This window comes from Phodopus roborovskii, unplaced genomic scaffold (genome assembly GCF_943737965.1).
Source record: "Phodopus roborovskii unplaced genomic scaffold, PHOROB, whole genome shotgun sequence".
Classification (NCBI taxonomy): domain Eukaryota; kingdom Metazoa; phylum Chordata; class Mammalia; order Rodentia; family Cricetidae; genus Phodopus; species Phodopus roborovskii.
In genome coordinates, this window is record NW_026125506.1 from 10,150,329 (window position 1) to 10,164,759 (window position 14,431).

At 51.6% G+C, this 14,431-nt stretch overlaps 1 protein-coding gene across 1 annotated transcript in view; it reads right to left on the reverse strand.

The window, feature by feature from the left end:
• Positions 1–515: 515 nt before the first annotated feature.
• Positions 516–14,431, reverse strand: part of Acad10 (acyl-CoA dehydrogenase family member 10) — a 36,169-nt gene continuing 22,253 nt past the window's right edge. The window contains exons 10-21 of the mRNA XM_051176592.1: positions 14,157–14,307; positions 12,903–13,048; positions 11,742–11,915; positions 10,148–10,548; positions 8,995–9,135; positions 8,493–8,630; positions 8,296–8,386; positions 6,286–6,444; positions 5,408–5,580; positions 2,275–2,418; positions 1,437–1,514; positions 516–1,054 (exon numbers count right to left, since the gene is read on the reverse strand). Of these exons, the coding sequence (XP_051032549.1) occupies positions 884–1,054; positions 1,437–1,514; positions 2,275–2,418; positions 5,408–5,580; positions 6,286–6,444; positions 8,296–8,386; positions 8,493–8,630; positions 8,995–9,135; positions 10,148–10,548; positions 11,742–11,915; positions 12,903–13,048; positions 14,157–14,307 (1,967 nt within the window). The 3' untranslated portion in view covers positions 516–883. The remainder of the gene's footprint in view (positions 1,055–1,436; positions 1,515–2,274; positions 2,419–5,407; positions 5,581–6,285; positions 6,445–8,295; positions 8,387–8,492; positions 8,631–8,994; positions 9,136–10,147; positions 10,549–11,741; positions 11,916–12,902; positions 13,049–14,156; positions 14,308–14,431) is intronic.

A 14,431-nucleotide genomic window follows, 5' to 3' on the forward strand; every position in this document is an offset into this window, starting at 1 on the left:
TACCCAGAGGTCATGTCTACAGTACAGCATGTGAAGGTGCTGGCCCAGCTGGCTGCCTGTAGATGGGCTGTGGCTGCATCTTAAGGCCAAGTTCTCCCAGCGATGGCGTCATCTTTTCTGGTCTCACATGCCATTCCCCCATCCTCAGGGAGGACACATGACTCCTCTAATCTCAGCAGCACCTTGTCCGTCTGCCCCCCTCCGCCCCCCCCCCATCCCGACAGGTAGCAGTGTGGCAGTTAATGGGGATCTCACTCAGATGGCTTGGCTCCTCTGGTGAGGTTCTGGAGTACAGGAGGGGAGGGAATGTGAAGAAGACATTGGGAGAACCAGGAGCCATGGCTTCCGTGTCCCGCGGGGGCCCCTGCATATGGGACCAGTGCAGGAGAAGCAGCATGGCTGTGAGGAAGCCACTGATACCGGAGTCACAGGGACGGTGGGAGCCTTTATTCCCATGGCCCTCGTGTGACATAGGAAGGACCCAGACTCTTTGACAAGAGGGCATCTGAGTCAGTATCCCATGATGTGGGCACTCTGGCGGTCACAGTTCCCAGGAGCATCTGCTGAGGCCCATGCCGTCTGTTTTCCTAGAAGCCCTGAGAAGGAACCCCATCACTTCTGGAAAGAACATAGCACACAGTTCTATATCTGGATTCCTGGACTGGAAAAGGGGACCACAGGTCAACTCTGAGGAACTCAAGACCGGCTCCCCAGGCCTGGACCCCAACGCCCTTCCTCCACGCTTAAAATACAAACTCACAGCCTATGCAGAAATCCCTTCTGTGGGGACCCCAGAAGGCTCAGCCAGCATGACTGCCCAACACTGAGGCGCTGGATGTGATGCAAGGAAGGGCCACATACCCGGCCTTTCCAAGCACAGGCTCTACACTCTGGGTGCTGCTGGCTCCTGTAGCCTGCCGGGACTCTTCAGTTCCATCCTAGCCACTGTCAGCCGGTGGACCTCATCCGGGCCATCAGCAAAGCGCAGGGCTCGGGCCCAGGCAAAGAACTGAGCCAGTGGGTAGTCGCTGCCCAGGCCCGCTGCTCCGAAGGCCTGGCAGACACATGGCGGGAAGGAGAAGGCCTGGGTGAGTTCTAAAAGTGACGTGACGTCCTGCCCAGCACAGCTGGGGAAATCTGCCTTGCCGGGGGTGCCCTGTGACACCTGTGAGTTCAGGGTTCTCATGGGGATACAATGCCACCCTTTGAATGCCCGAGTCACCAAGTCTGTTCTGTGTGGGACCAGATGTCAGGATGTGGGACCTAGCAGAGTCGGGGCACTGGGCCTGAGCAGCAACGGGGCTCCCCTGAGCCTGAGGTCAGCTACTTATAAGCTAATGCTCTGGGTGAGGCTTGGGAAGGAGGGAGGCCCTTGCACAAGCCTGCTTTGAAGAGGAAAGTAGCAGGCACAGTGGGAGGGCAGCCCAGGGGCTCACCTGGATGGCTCGGTCGATTACTCGATAGGCCATGGATGGGGCTACCATTTTGATCATGGCAATCTCTAGAGCTGCAGCCTGCAGGAGAAGGTAGAGTCAGAAAAACAGAGGACAACACAAACCCAAACTGACTGTCAGGGTGGACGCAGGGCTGGGCTCTGCAACTGGGTGTGGCTAGGGTAGAGGGGAATGGCTGGGCCTGCATTCTGGGCCACACTCAGATGGAGGGGCCTGAGAAACTGTCTGGGACAGCACCAACCAGGCAAGCACAAGGCACCAGGTTTGACTCCAAGTGCCACACACACACACACAGCCCAGCTGTGTCCAGCTCCAGGCAACAGTGGACCACAGTCAAGGGGATGGCCGTGGGGCTGGCCACTGACTGACTGAGCTGTGCGCCTGACCCAATGCCCTATCACTGTAGCTCTTGGCTGGGTGTAGGGCCCTTCATAGGAGGCTGGCTAACACAGGAGTCAGCATGCCCCATGCCCAGCCACCTACAGCAATGGTTATGTTGCTCTGGGAATAAGCCCCTCTGTTGCCTAATGCTGTGTTTGGACTAGGCCTGTGATGTCTGTCCCTTCTCCCCGGCTCTCTCTTCCCTTCCCTACCTCCCCTACCAACATGCTCTGGGAGTACAGGGCCAACCAGGGTCACCGGCCCTCCCTTTCTCAAACCAGGAAGGTCGCCAGTTGGTCAAGCAGAAGTTCCCCTCTCCCTGGGCCTTTTCTGGAGCAGATGTGGCCAGAGTTCAAGAGAACAGTAGCAGTCATCAGTGTCCAAGGGCCAACTGTGGGGTCACCCCAGGGTGGCACCTGTCACCTGTGAGGCCTCCCACCTTGTTCCCTGCCACATCCATGACGTGGGCAGCTTTCAGCACCAGCAGCCGTGCCTGCTCGATGTCCACACGTGACCGGGCAATGTCTGCCAGGATGGTGCCATGCTCCACGAGGGGCTTCCCGAAGGCTGTGCGGGACATCACCTACAGACACCAGAGAGATGAGGCTGAGGAGCTGGGCCTAGAGTGGCCCTGAGAGGCTCGGGAGCAGGTGACCCGTAGAGGAGCAGAGGAGCAGGGCCGCAGGAGGGGAGAGCAGATGTGTGGCTGCCTGCCTGCCTGCCTGCTGCTGTCTGAGTGTAGGCAATAATGCTCACTAGAGGCCACGCCTATACAGAACACCCTACAAAGGCTGATGGACTGACTGCAGCTATAGTGACCCCAGAGAGCTTGCACTGTTTCAAGTGCAGAGCCAGAAATTTTGGGCTATCTTGGGTGCCTCAATAGCCATTCATTGCCCACTGCTGTGTGAATTAACAGCCTGTGACTAAGGGAAATCCCTTTGGAATGAGGCGATCTCTACCTCCACCCACCCAAAAGCTAGGAATGCCATCAGATGGTACCAGAGACCTCGAGCAGAGATGTCCCTACTTGTGTTGTGACTTGCCAGCCTGATGCAATATCAACTATCTGAAAGTGTTTTAGGACTTTCTGTTCCTATACAAATTTTATGAAGCTGGGGATGGTAGCATACACCCTTAATCCCAAAGGCAGAGGCAGGTGGGTATCTGTAAGTCCTAGGTGGGGGTTGGTGGAGTGGGGTGGGGGCTACAGAGTGAGACCCTGTCTCAAAACAAGACAAAACGCAACTTTGTAAAACAGCACCTTGCAACACAGAATCTGAGGTCATCTAAATCTGTATTCCTGGGCAATGGTCACTCACACATGGCTCTGGAATGACCTTTTGAGCTAAGAGCCACTTTTTACATGCACCACACTGAGCTACCATTTCCTGGCGGTCAGATTACTTCTGAGAACCCTTTACTGAAGCTCTAGTGTGAGGCTGGTCAAGAGGGAAGGCCCTGAGCCAGCTTCCAACCAAGGCTGCACCCAGGAAGACTGTGGGAGTCTCACTAAGGGGTGGGGCACCGCCTGCAGACGGCAGCCAGCCTCACATCCTGGAGCGCCATCTAAGATGGAAAAGGCTATCAAGGCATTGCTCTTTCATGTGTTTGTCTATTGTAGGGAAAGTAACTTTTACACAAATAATACATCTCGCGGCAGGACTATCAGTTTTCATAAAAAAGAGAGAGAAAAATCCCTAGTATCCCACCATCTAATTTCTTATAGTGACAGCAGGTGGCTGTGGTCAGGGCACAGTGTGTCTGTGGAGTGAGCTGATTTGGGAGGGTGAATTAGGAGGGTTGTTGGAGTTTAGGAGCTTGAGGCCAGTCTGAGCAGCACAGCAAGCACATCTCAAAAACATGCTTGGTATTTTCCCTCCATACTTTGTGTACATTCATAAATATATACATACATACAGTTTAAAGTTTTATATATTTTGCGGCTGTGGCAGAGGACAGCATGGAGGAGTTGGATCTTCTATTCTACTATGTGGGTCCCAAGGGTCAAAGTCAGGTCATCAACATTCTTGACAGCAAATACCTGCTGTGCCCTCACTACCCCCTCTCGTTAAAAACACAATCATAGTCCATGTAGTGTTTGGTGGCCTCTGTACGTTTGTTCATTTGAGACAGGGTCTCTCCATGTAGTCTCGCTGTCCTGGAACTTGCTGTGTAGACTATACTGGCCTTGAACTCACAGAGATCCTCCTGCCTCTCTCTACAGAGTGCTGGGATTCAAGGCGTGAACCATGACGCTTATCCCTTGAAGTCTGAAGTCTAGTTTTTTTCTTTTCTTTTTTTGGATTTTCGAGACAGGGTTTCTCTATTGCTTTGGAGCCTGTCCTGGAACTTGCTCTGTAGACCAGGCTGGCCTTGAACTCACAGAGATTCATCTGCCTCTGCCTCTACCTCCCCAGTGCTGGGATTAAAGGCCTGTACCACCAAAGCCTGGTTTGCAGTCTGCTTTTAAAACATGTAATTTAGGGGCACTGAGGGAGCATCTCTTTACTAAGAAGCTACTTCCCAGCAGGCACAGTGTGGTGTACTTGAACCACAAAAAAGGTCATCCTTGCCTGCATGGAGGCCAGCATGGGCTGTATGGGAGAGGATGGTAAACAGCCTGGTGCCCTTTGTGCTGTCTTTGTGGTTGGATGACTTGGATCCTCACCCAGACCCTTATCATAAACTTGCTTTTTGCAGTCAATCTACAGAGCCCAATTTTATGGAAGGTGTCGTGGGGACTTTTCAGAATTTCAGTGTAGTCACTCTTAATCTGTATTTAGCTTACTTTGTACCTCGAGGAGATTTCTGTATGCTTTTCTGTGCACATTAGGGTTGACTTAATCATCACTAGAGTAAGTTTTCACCAAATGATGCTGTACTTAAAGATACCTAAAATAAACCATTTAGGGGTCAGACTCCTGAAGTTTAAACCAATACCAGCTACTTAGCTGTGCTGAACCGAACTGTTTTCTTGCCTTCTGCAGATCCTCACTCTGCTGCCTTGATGGTCACAGAGACCACTGTACTATGTAGGCCTCCAGTCATTAAGGAGCCCACGGCAAATGACGTTTGTTGTTTGAGACAGTGTCTTGTTCTGGGATCCAGACTAGTCTGGAAGCTGCAGCAATCCTTCTGCCTCAGTTTTCTGAGTTGCTGGAATGAGATCCCATGCTAGCTTCAGATTATATTTTCTGGACACACTGGATAAGGTCAGGGGCTATGATCCCAGGGGCACAAACAGGCACCTCACAATCTCCCTGGGGTCTGAGTTTAAATCATGTGCTGGAAACATGGATGGCCCTTGGCTACCCACAATCCTGTGGGTATTGGAACCTCACCCTTAACTACAGTAAAGCCTGGCCTTGGCTTCTGGCCACTTGAACAGAGAGGTGGCCATTCCACTCTGGAAGTCAGCTGTAGCCAAGCAGAGCAGATGCAAGGTAGAAATCATGGATTCTGGGCACAAATATTATCTTGTGAGGTCTGTTTTCAGAAGGGCACTAGTGTTTGAGATTCCCCAGTCAGCAATAGTGGCTGTGGGTCACTGTGGGCATTAGGAAACTCACACGTGTCTTCATGAGCGCCAGGGCCCTCTCTGAAAACCCGATCAGCCTCATGCAGTGATGGATCCGGCCAGGCCCCAGCCTGCCCTGTGCGATCTCAAAGCCTCGACCAGGGCCCAGGACTATATTCTCCTTTGGCACACGCACGTCTTTGAACCGTACTTCCCCATGGCCCCCTGAAAGGTGAAAATGCATTGTCCTTGGATGTGTTATTCCTCACCTCAGTTAGGGCTGATGCTGGTACTGTTCCCAGACCTCAGCCTTCTAACTCTGTCACAGACAAAGAGGGGACGTGGGGGGGGGGCAGAAACAAGGGAAGAGAATTGCAAAAACAAGTTATTCTGCCATTTCTTATGATTTTTCAAGACAAGAGTTTTTCTGCACAGCCCCAGCCGTCCTAGAACTCACTCTAGGCTGGGTGGTGGTAGCACACGCTTTTAATTCCAGCACTCAGGAGGCAGAAGTAGGTGGCTCTCTGGGAGTTTGAGGCCTGCTTGGTCCACAGAGTGAGTTCCAGGACAGGCTCCAAAGCTACAGAGAGATCCTGTCTCCCAAAACAACAGTAAAAGAACACAGGTGAGGGACTCAAAACTGGGGCTGTGACCTGCACAAGACCCTAGTGTCCCAGAGCCTCTGCCTGCCTGTCTCCTCTCGGGGACTCCTGTTTATCTTCTGAGATTAAAGAGGAAAAGGCAAGCAGCAACAGCCACTGGCAGTCTGCTGGGCAGTTCAAGGTCTTTAGGAAATCAATGGCCGGGCCGGGCCTTACCACTGCCATCAGATCCTTGGCATGTGGGAAATTCTCCCAAACAGGGGCTCCCCAAAACTGCTGCCCATGGGCTAGAGTCACACTCAGGGTGACTGGCCCTGGGAGATCTAACCTGGAGCATCTTCCAGCCCATATACTGACAAAGGTCGGATGACAGTGATTCCTGGAGTGTCCATGGGAACCAAGATCATGGATTGCTGCTGGTGCCTTGGGGCCTGTGGATCTGTTTTTCCCATAAACACACAGAGTTTGCAGCGTGGATCGAGGATGCCTGCCAGGAGAGAAGAGACACACATTCCATCAGTGGATGCCACAGCCACCGAGCCTCTAACCACAGGATGCCCCGGCCAGTCAGTCAAAGACAATGCTAAGACCCGAATAGGCCCACACTACTGCAGAGGCATGTGCAGGCTCCAGGACCCTGAGAGACTCACCAGTCAGATAAGCACGTGCAGGCTCCAGGCCAGACAGAACTTATCTCACTGCCCCACAGGATCAATGTTTTAACTGTATGTACCTTTTGTCTGCATGTTTGTGTACCACGTGAGTGCAATGCCCAAAGAGGCCAGATCCCCTGGAACTGAGTCACAGATGGTTGTGAGCCACCCTGTGGGTGCTGGGCTCAAGTCCTGGTTCTCTTGCAAGAGTAGCCAGGGCCTGAACTGCTGAGCCCTCTCTCCAGCCCCATGGGGAAGGGGAGAATTAAAAACCATCATGCTAGACTTGGAAAATCTGAAACAAGACCCAAGGTGGTTGCCATAAGCGCCTCCTCTAGCTTACTGAGGTCCGGCTGAGGAAGTGGGTTCCATGATGAGGTAGATGTTTATCACCAATGGTACAAAACAGCTCACAAGTTCATCCATGGTGATGCAGACAGGATGGGACTGTCTGCAAAAGACTTTGAAGGGTGTGCACCCTCTAGTGGATGCTGGTGGTTGTTAGGCCCAGGACAGGGGCTGTGACACTCCTGGAAACACCCAGAAGACAACTCAACTGCCTGCTCTCAAGCTTCCATGTTGGTGCCTGCTTTGGGAACGTGCCTGCTAAGACTCCAAGACAGATCTGTGCTCCCAGCCAGCTGCTGCCGTGCTTTCTGGGCGGCGTGGGGGACTGTCTAGCAATTTGGCTCTGTTGTGGTTTATTTTTGCTTTTTAAGACTGCATCTCATGTAGCCCAGGCTGGCCTTGAACTCATACATGACCAAGGATGACATCTCCACATTTATATTAACCTGTACTTCTTACCTCCCAAGCCCAGGGATTACAGTTCGCACAGACCCACATCTAGCAGGCATATGGATTTTTGAAAAATACCTGAATTTGAGCTTGGTGGCACACACCTGCAATTCTAACACTTGGAAGATAGAAGCATGAGGATGGGGGAGTCAATGGCCAGACTCAGCTACACAGCAAGTCTGAGGTCAGCACAGCTACCTGATACCATATTTATCTCTCTGTCTCTTGCACATGCATGCACGCACACACACACACACACACACACACTCATAGTCTGAGGTGAGCACAGGCTACATGATACCATATTTATCTCTCTGTCTTTCTCTCTCTCTCTCTCTCTTACACACACACACACACACACACACACACACACACACAGCCTTACCTTCCTTACAGCCAGCCCTGCTGTCCCTAAAATGTGCCCTGCTATACCCACAGGTACTGCAGAGGACAGCTTTGGAGACAGGCCTTGAAGTTCAGTAAATTCTGAAGCCGTGTTTGCTGACCACCAGCTGCTATAGCCTAAGGTAAGTGACTGGTCACCAGAGTCCTAGCTTTCTCCTGTGGAATGGGATGGGGGCATCGACCCTGCCTTATGGGAAGTATAAGGGGTCTGTGAACTGAGGACAGAGAGGCACTTGGAAGCATCTGAGGTACAATACATGTGATCTCAGAGCAGGGGGAAGCCATCAGGAAGACTCCCAACTGAGAGAGGCTGGCAAGGTGGTGTAGAGGAGCTTCCTGTAGGGATACAGCCAAAGGTGTGGTCATCTGGTGATGCCTCGAGGGCCCCACCACAGCATACCCTGTGCAGCTCCTCCTGGACTTCAAAGGCCTGCACATCCACACAGACGGAAAAAGTGAAAAGTATATTCCAGGCCAAGTACCTGAGATCCACCACTTGTGACCATTTATGACATAGGAGCCATCTTCTTCTTTGATGGAAGCTTCAATATTGGAGGCATCTGATGAGGCCACCTGCATAGGAGCACATTCTGGTTACAGTCCCTACTGACCTACATTCTGCAGGGGCAGAAACCAGCTGAAGCCCTCCCAAAGGGGAACATATGAAGGAAGACAGTACCTGGGGCTCAGTCATGGCAAAGCAGGAGCGGATCCTGCCCTCCAGCAGGGGCACCAGCCAGCGGGCCTTCTGCTCCTCAGTGCCATACCGCACCAGGAGCTCCATGTTCCCCGTATCTGGCGCAGAACAATTAAATATCTGAGGAGGAGAAACACATCAGTGCACCCCACATCTTCGACCTCCTGGTAGAGGCTGGGTTGGACCCTTCCCATATCACTGACCCCGTCACAACTCATGAAAGTTCTTCCTCTCCCCAGAGGGGGCTCAGACACTCCTCAGGTCAAATCTCAGACGCCCTGCCCCCCCCCACGGATCACTTCTTTGAAGGACCCTGGAGTCAGGGGTTAGGAGCCCCCATAGCCCTCACCCCTGGTTGGTTCCCCAGCTGAGCTGATTGCTTGTGTAGGCTGAAGTCAGCTGCCTGACACTTGCCCTCCTTTCCCATGTGATGTTCAGGTTGTGTGGTACCTCTAGATCTGACTTTCCGCACGGGTGACTGTACCTCAGAAGCATACAGGGACATGCCCATGACTTCACACAGATGTGCGTACTCCATGTTAGTCAACCCTGCTCCATACTTTTTCTCAGGGTCTGTCTCCAAGGGTAGGAAAAGGTTCCAAAGCCCTTCAGCCTTGGCTTTTTCCTGTCAGGGGAAAATGGAGAGCCGCCATCACTGAATCTTTTAAAAAAAAAAAAAAGTATGTTAACCAGCCTGGTCTACAAGAGCTAGTTCCAGGACAGCTAGGGCCACAAAGAGAAACCCTGTCTTGAAAAACCAAAAACCAAAACAAACCAAAATGTGCAGTAAAAAGAAAAATTTATATAGGAGTAGTGACACCCATCTTTAACCCAGCAGCTGGGAGGCAGAGGCATGTGGGTCTGAGCTTGAGGTGACCTCAAACTGGTCTACATATTGAATTCCAGGGCAGTCAGGGATGCGTAGAGAGACCCTGCCTCATGTTGCAAAGCAAAAGCTAACTAATGTAAGTATGTCCGTGTACATGCATGTGAATGCAGGGCCCATGGAGGCTGGAGGTGTGGTGGAGGAGCCGGTTACAAGTGTGGGTGCTGGGAACTGGACTTGGGTCCTCTGCAGTGACAGTATGTTTTCTTAACGTCTGAGCCATGTGGTCCAGCCGTGAGCACATCTTATCTTCAGCAGTAAAACACAAAGGGAAGAGGAAGGCGCAGTCAGAGATACAGCATATACCCAAAGGAATGACAAGTGAGAGCAACTGGCTGGATACAAACCTGCATGTGTAGGTGACATAAATAAGAGAATCAACAGGGCCCACAGTGTGTTCACCCTGGGTCTCCACATCTCAGGCCCCTATGTCTCATCAGGCTCAACATTAGCACAATTTTTTTTTTTTTTCTGAGACAGGGTTTCCCTGTGTAGCTTTGGAGCCTGTCCTGGAGCTAGCTCTATAGACCAGGCTGGCCTCAAACTCACAGAGATCTGCCTGCCTCTGCCTCCTGAGTGCTGGGATCACAGGAGAAGCACTATGCCCGGCTTACCATTCTTACCATTCTCCTTGGCAATGACAGGATAGAACCTGATAAATCAGCAGCCGTCTCTTTCTAGTGATGGGAAACTCAGCCCTTTGTCTCTTCCCTCACTGGTGAGGGCCAGCCATGTTGACAAGCTTGCTCACCTTGAGGTCTTCTATCAGCGGGGAAGGGCTCCACCTGTCGGCTGAGGCCTGGCGTTTCTGCAGCTCTGGCTCCAGGGGGTACACATTCTGTTCCATAAACTGCAACAGCTGGTCATACAACTTTCTGACTGGAGGAGAGAGGCCCTCTGGATCGATGATCAGGCCCCCCTTTGTCTCCTGAGAAATGGGAGCAGCTGCTACATTGCTGTAACTCCTCACACCTGCTGGCGTCCACTGGGGCAGAGACCCAGCCCATGCATGGTAGGATCTCACTAGTGGTTTGGCGGCTGGCATCTCCTTGAAAACCCGGAACCCTTCTTTGATGGCAAAGTCCCATGCCAGCTCAGCCATGAACTCGGTGAGCTTCCCGCTTTGTTTGGCTGTTGCCGAGCTTGCCTGTCCTACGCAGAATGGAAGGAGAACTGGTTACCCCTAACCAGCCTTCCTGGTGATGCGAGCGAGTGACAGCAGCCACAGGCACTGGCTGAGCACCTGTTCCATCCACACCAGAGCCTGGGTCCCGCACTCCCAGGCAGCACTGTCTGAATCTGAATTTGGTGGACAAGGAAACTGAGACTGGAGAGGAGGGTGAGAACCAGAAATCAGAGGTCAGAGTCCCCGCTGCTTGCCATTCCTTTTCCTAAACACACTAATTTAAGTTTTGGTGGAGCACACCCTTAGTCCCAGCATGTAGGAATTAGAGGCAGGTGCATCTCTGAGTTTGAGGCCAGGTGGAACACAGCAACAGCCAGGAAAGCCAGGGCTACACAGAAAAACCCTGTCTCAAAAACAAACAAACAAACAAAACAAGAAAACAAAAATAAAAAAGAGCGAGAAGTTCAAATCACTTGTGCAGCACCTGGGAACAGTAAGAGACCATCCATGATCATAGAGTACCCTTCTGAGAAAATGCCAGGCACCATTTTCTCTGGACGATAGTGCCAGTATCACAGAGTGCACTGGCATTTCCCTCTCTCTGCTTTTTTGTGTTTTATTTGAGACACAGCCTCTTGGAGCCCCTAACATGTTGCTGAGGATGATCTTGAGGTCTTTGTCCTCCTACCCCCACCTTCCAAGTGTTGGGATTCCAGATGTGTGCCCCCAAATCTGGCTTTCCACATACATTTCTTATGATGACTGAGAAAATTAAACCTCGATGGGGGAATGTCTGTATATGTTTCTCTTATTGCTTGATGAAGAAAAAAACAGTGTTTGGCCAATAGAAGCAGGAAGATAGGTGGTACTAGGAGATGGGGAAAATTCTGGCAAAAGTAGGCAGTGAGGGCCCACCAGAAGAGATGTGCTGTAACTGGAAAAGGAGTAACAGGTTCAGACATTCTCCAGTAAGCCAAGACCACATGGAAATACATAGATTTACAAAAATGGTTTAATAATTAAGACAGAGATAGCCAATAAGAAGCCCAAGCCATCAGCCAACAGTTTTATAATTACTATAAGTCTTTGTGTGTTTATTTGGGGCTGAAAAGAGGGCGGCACTGGCAGGACAAGTAACTCTAGCAATAAAACCTTACACTATTGTGGCCAAACCTGTCTCCTCAAAGCCCCTGTGATTATCAGGGTGGCCACCCCTTACCTGTGAGCGACCGCTTGTAGACTCCCTGTAGAATTGCAGCCACGCGGAAGAACGAGAAAGCCATGTAGACGTTCCAGTTATCAATGGGCGGAATGCCCATGTGAAGACAGTACATCCTGAAGTACTCCTCCACCGTTGGGATGCCCAGCTGTGTCACATCCTGGTCCCTAAACCCTGAGGTAAGAGACAGAGCCATCCCTAAGTGGTCGGTACCTACATTCCCCTACCTCTAGCAAGCCTGAATTCTGAAAGCAACGAGCCCTTTTCACAGATATGTGGCAGCTGGTGAGTCCAGTGGCTTCTTGCTCTAGCTGATGGCCTGAGGCAAGCATGAAGTTCCTGTTTTACAAATTGTGCTCTCAAGGTTTTAAACCAAATTAACAGTAAACAAAGGAATGCAGCTTCTCATTAGCTCTGGGCCACAGCTCTCAGATGGATGCCATCCTTAACCAGACATTTGATTACAAACAGTCCTAGAGGGGGTCAAATATACAGCTAAGCAGAACAATTGGATCATGAAATTGTATGAGACAAAATATTGTCTCAATAATAGAATGGTAATGACACATGCCTGTAATCCCAGCACCGGGGAAAGTAGAGGTCAGGAGTTTGAAGCCAGGCTCAGCTACAGAGTTCAAGGACAGCCAGCCATGACAGCCTGTCTCAGAGCAGATAATGCAGAAACAAAAGACAAAGATAGACACACACAGAATGGATGGCATAAGTTGAGCCTGGCAAGCGCTTGTCCAGACAAAGTAAAATGCAAGCTGGTGCTACAGCTTGATGTTAGAGTGTCAGTTACTATGTACAAGGCCCGAGATTCAACCCTAGTGCAAAAGAAAAAATGGAAAGAAAAGAAAGAATGCATTATGGGTGAAGGGAGATACATTCCATTCCTACCCCCACATTCCAGTGATACTATTATTCAAATTACTTGTGCTTCACCTTTTTAAAAATATATTTACCTTATCAGAACCCACAATAGATGGTTGTAAGCCACCATGTGGTTGCTGGGAATCGAACTCAGGACCTCTAAGAAGGAACAACTAGTGCTCTTAACCCAGTGAGCCATCTCCCCTGCACCTCACTTTCAAGGCCAGCCCAGTCACCGCCACTTCAGCCAGTGTGTGCCACAGTGCTCGCCACTTAACTGGCTCCTACCTCTCAGCATGGGAAAATTGGACGGCAGGTAGTGAGCCAGGCAGCTGTAGGCCACATCAGCGAAGGGGTCCCCTAAGGTAGAAAGTTCCCAGTCCAAGACAGCAAGCACTTCCGCTTTTTCAGGATGGAATATCAGGTTGTCCAGCCTGAGAAGCCACAGAAGGAATGGAGACAGCTGACAAGCTTCCAGTTGCCCCTCCAGGCCCACCCTCCACCAGCCTGCTGTGCTCCTGCCGGCCTCTAGGACTCCCAGGTCCTCTCACTAAATAGCTGGCCTTAGCCAGTCACCAGCAGGGGATGCTTACTTGGGTTCTCCTCTACCAAGGGTCCCAGCTCTGGCCAGGAGCCAGCCCTCTCTTAAGTTCCACTTCTGGATTCATACCCTCCCTGTGATGGCGCTAAAGCAGGCCCGCAAATTCTTTGACAACATGCTGGCCAACATGCCTTCACTCCACAACACCTGGCTTCTGATGTCAAGTGGAGGGAGGGAGGGAGGGATAGTGAGGGATTTCCAGGGTGGGGGAGGTCAGTGAAGGTAACATAGCTTTCTCTCGACTCTGGAGACCTGAGCGACCAGTTACCCAAGGGCCACCATATGGGAAACCACAAAGCCGCAGAGAATGGCCCGAGGAGCCCAGCCATGGGCAGAACAAGCCTGCAGATGTCTGCAGCCCCAGCCAGAGAACCATCCTGGTAGAAATATGCTGTCCTGTCCCAGCTGTCAGCTAAGAGGCTTTGGGGAAGTTTGTTATGCAGTAGCTACAGCAGAAGCATGCTGGCCCAGGCAGAGCCAGCTGGTTAGGAACCCCACTGAGGTTCCAGCCAGTCCAGTGGCCTCTGAGTCCTTCAGATTCCTGACTGGACACTAATGCAGACTTGATTTAAAATACATGGAAGGGGCTGGAGAGGGGGCTCAGTGCTTATGAGCATGTACTACTCCTGCAGAAGATGGGAGCTTGGGGCCCAGCGCCGGGGGTGGGGGATGGAGAGGGTGGAGGGGTGGGAGAGTGGAGGGGGTGGGTATCTGGCTCACAACCACCAGTTCTAGGATCTAATTCCCTCTGGCCTCCACGAACACCTGCGCTTCACCTGCACACATTGACATTTAGTCAAAAGTAAGCCCTGACATAAAGAACACTCTGTGAAGGGATGACTCCCATCTGGGAAATGGACCACTGGCTTGGTCTTCCCCTGCATGGCCCTTGCCCATCAGTTTCGACACGGGATACCGGGCCCCCTGGAGGCTGTGCCTACCTGAAGTCGCCGTGCACCACTGCGGTTCTCTGTTGCCTGGGAAGGTGCAGTGGCAGCCATTCAATAAGCCTCTCCATTGCTGGGATGCTGCTGGTTTCCGCTGCTCGGTACTGCTTGGTCCAGGTTTGCACCTGGCGAGGAATGTAGTCCCCTGAGGGAAAGAAAGCAGGTTAGGACATGGCAAGCTGTTCCAACAGCTGTCAGTGCTCTGGCGGAAACATCAGCAGCTCTGCGACAGTGCCATGTGTCTAAATTGTTCCTGTGACAGGGAGATT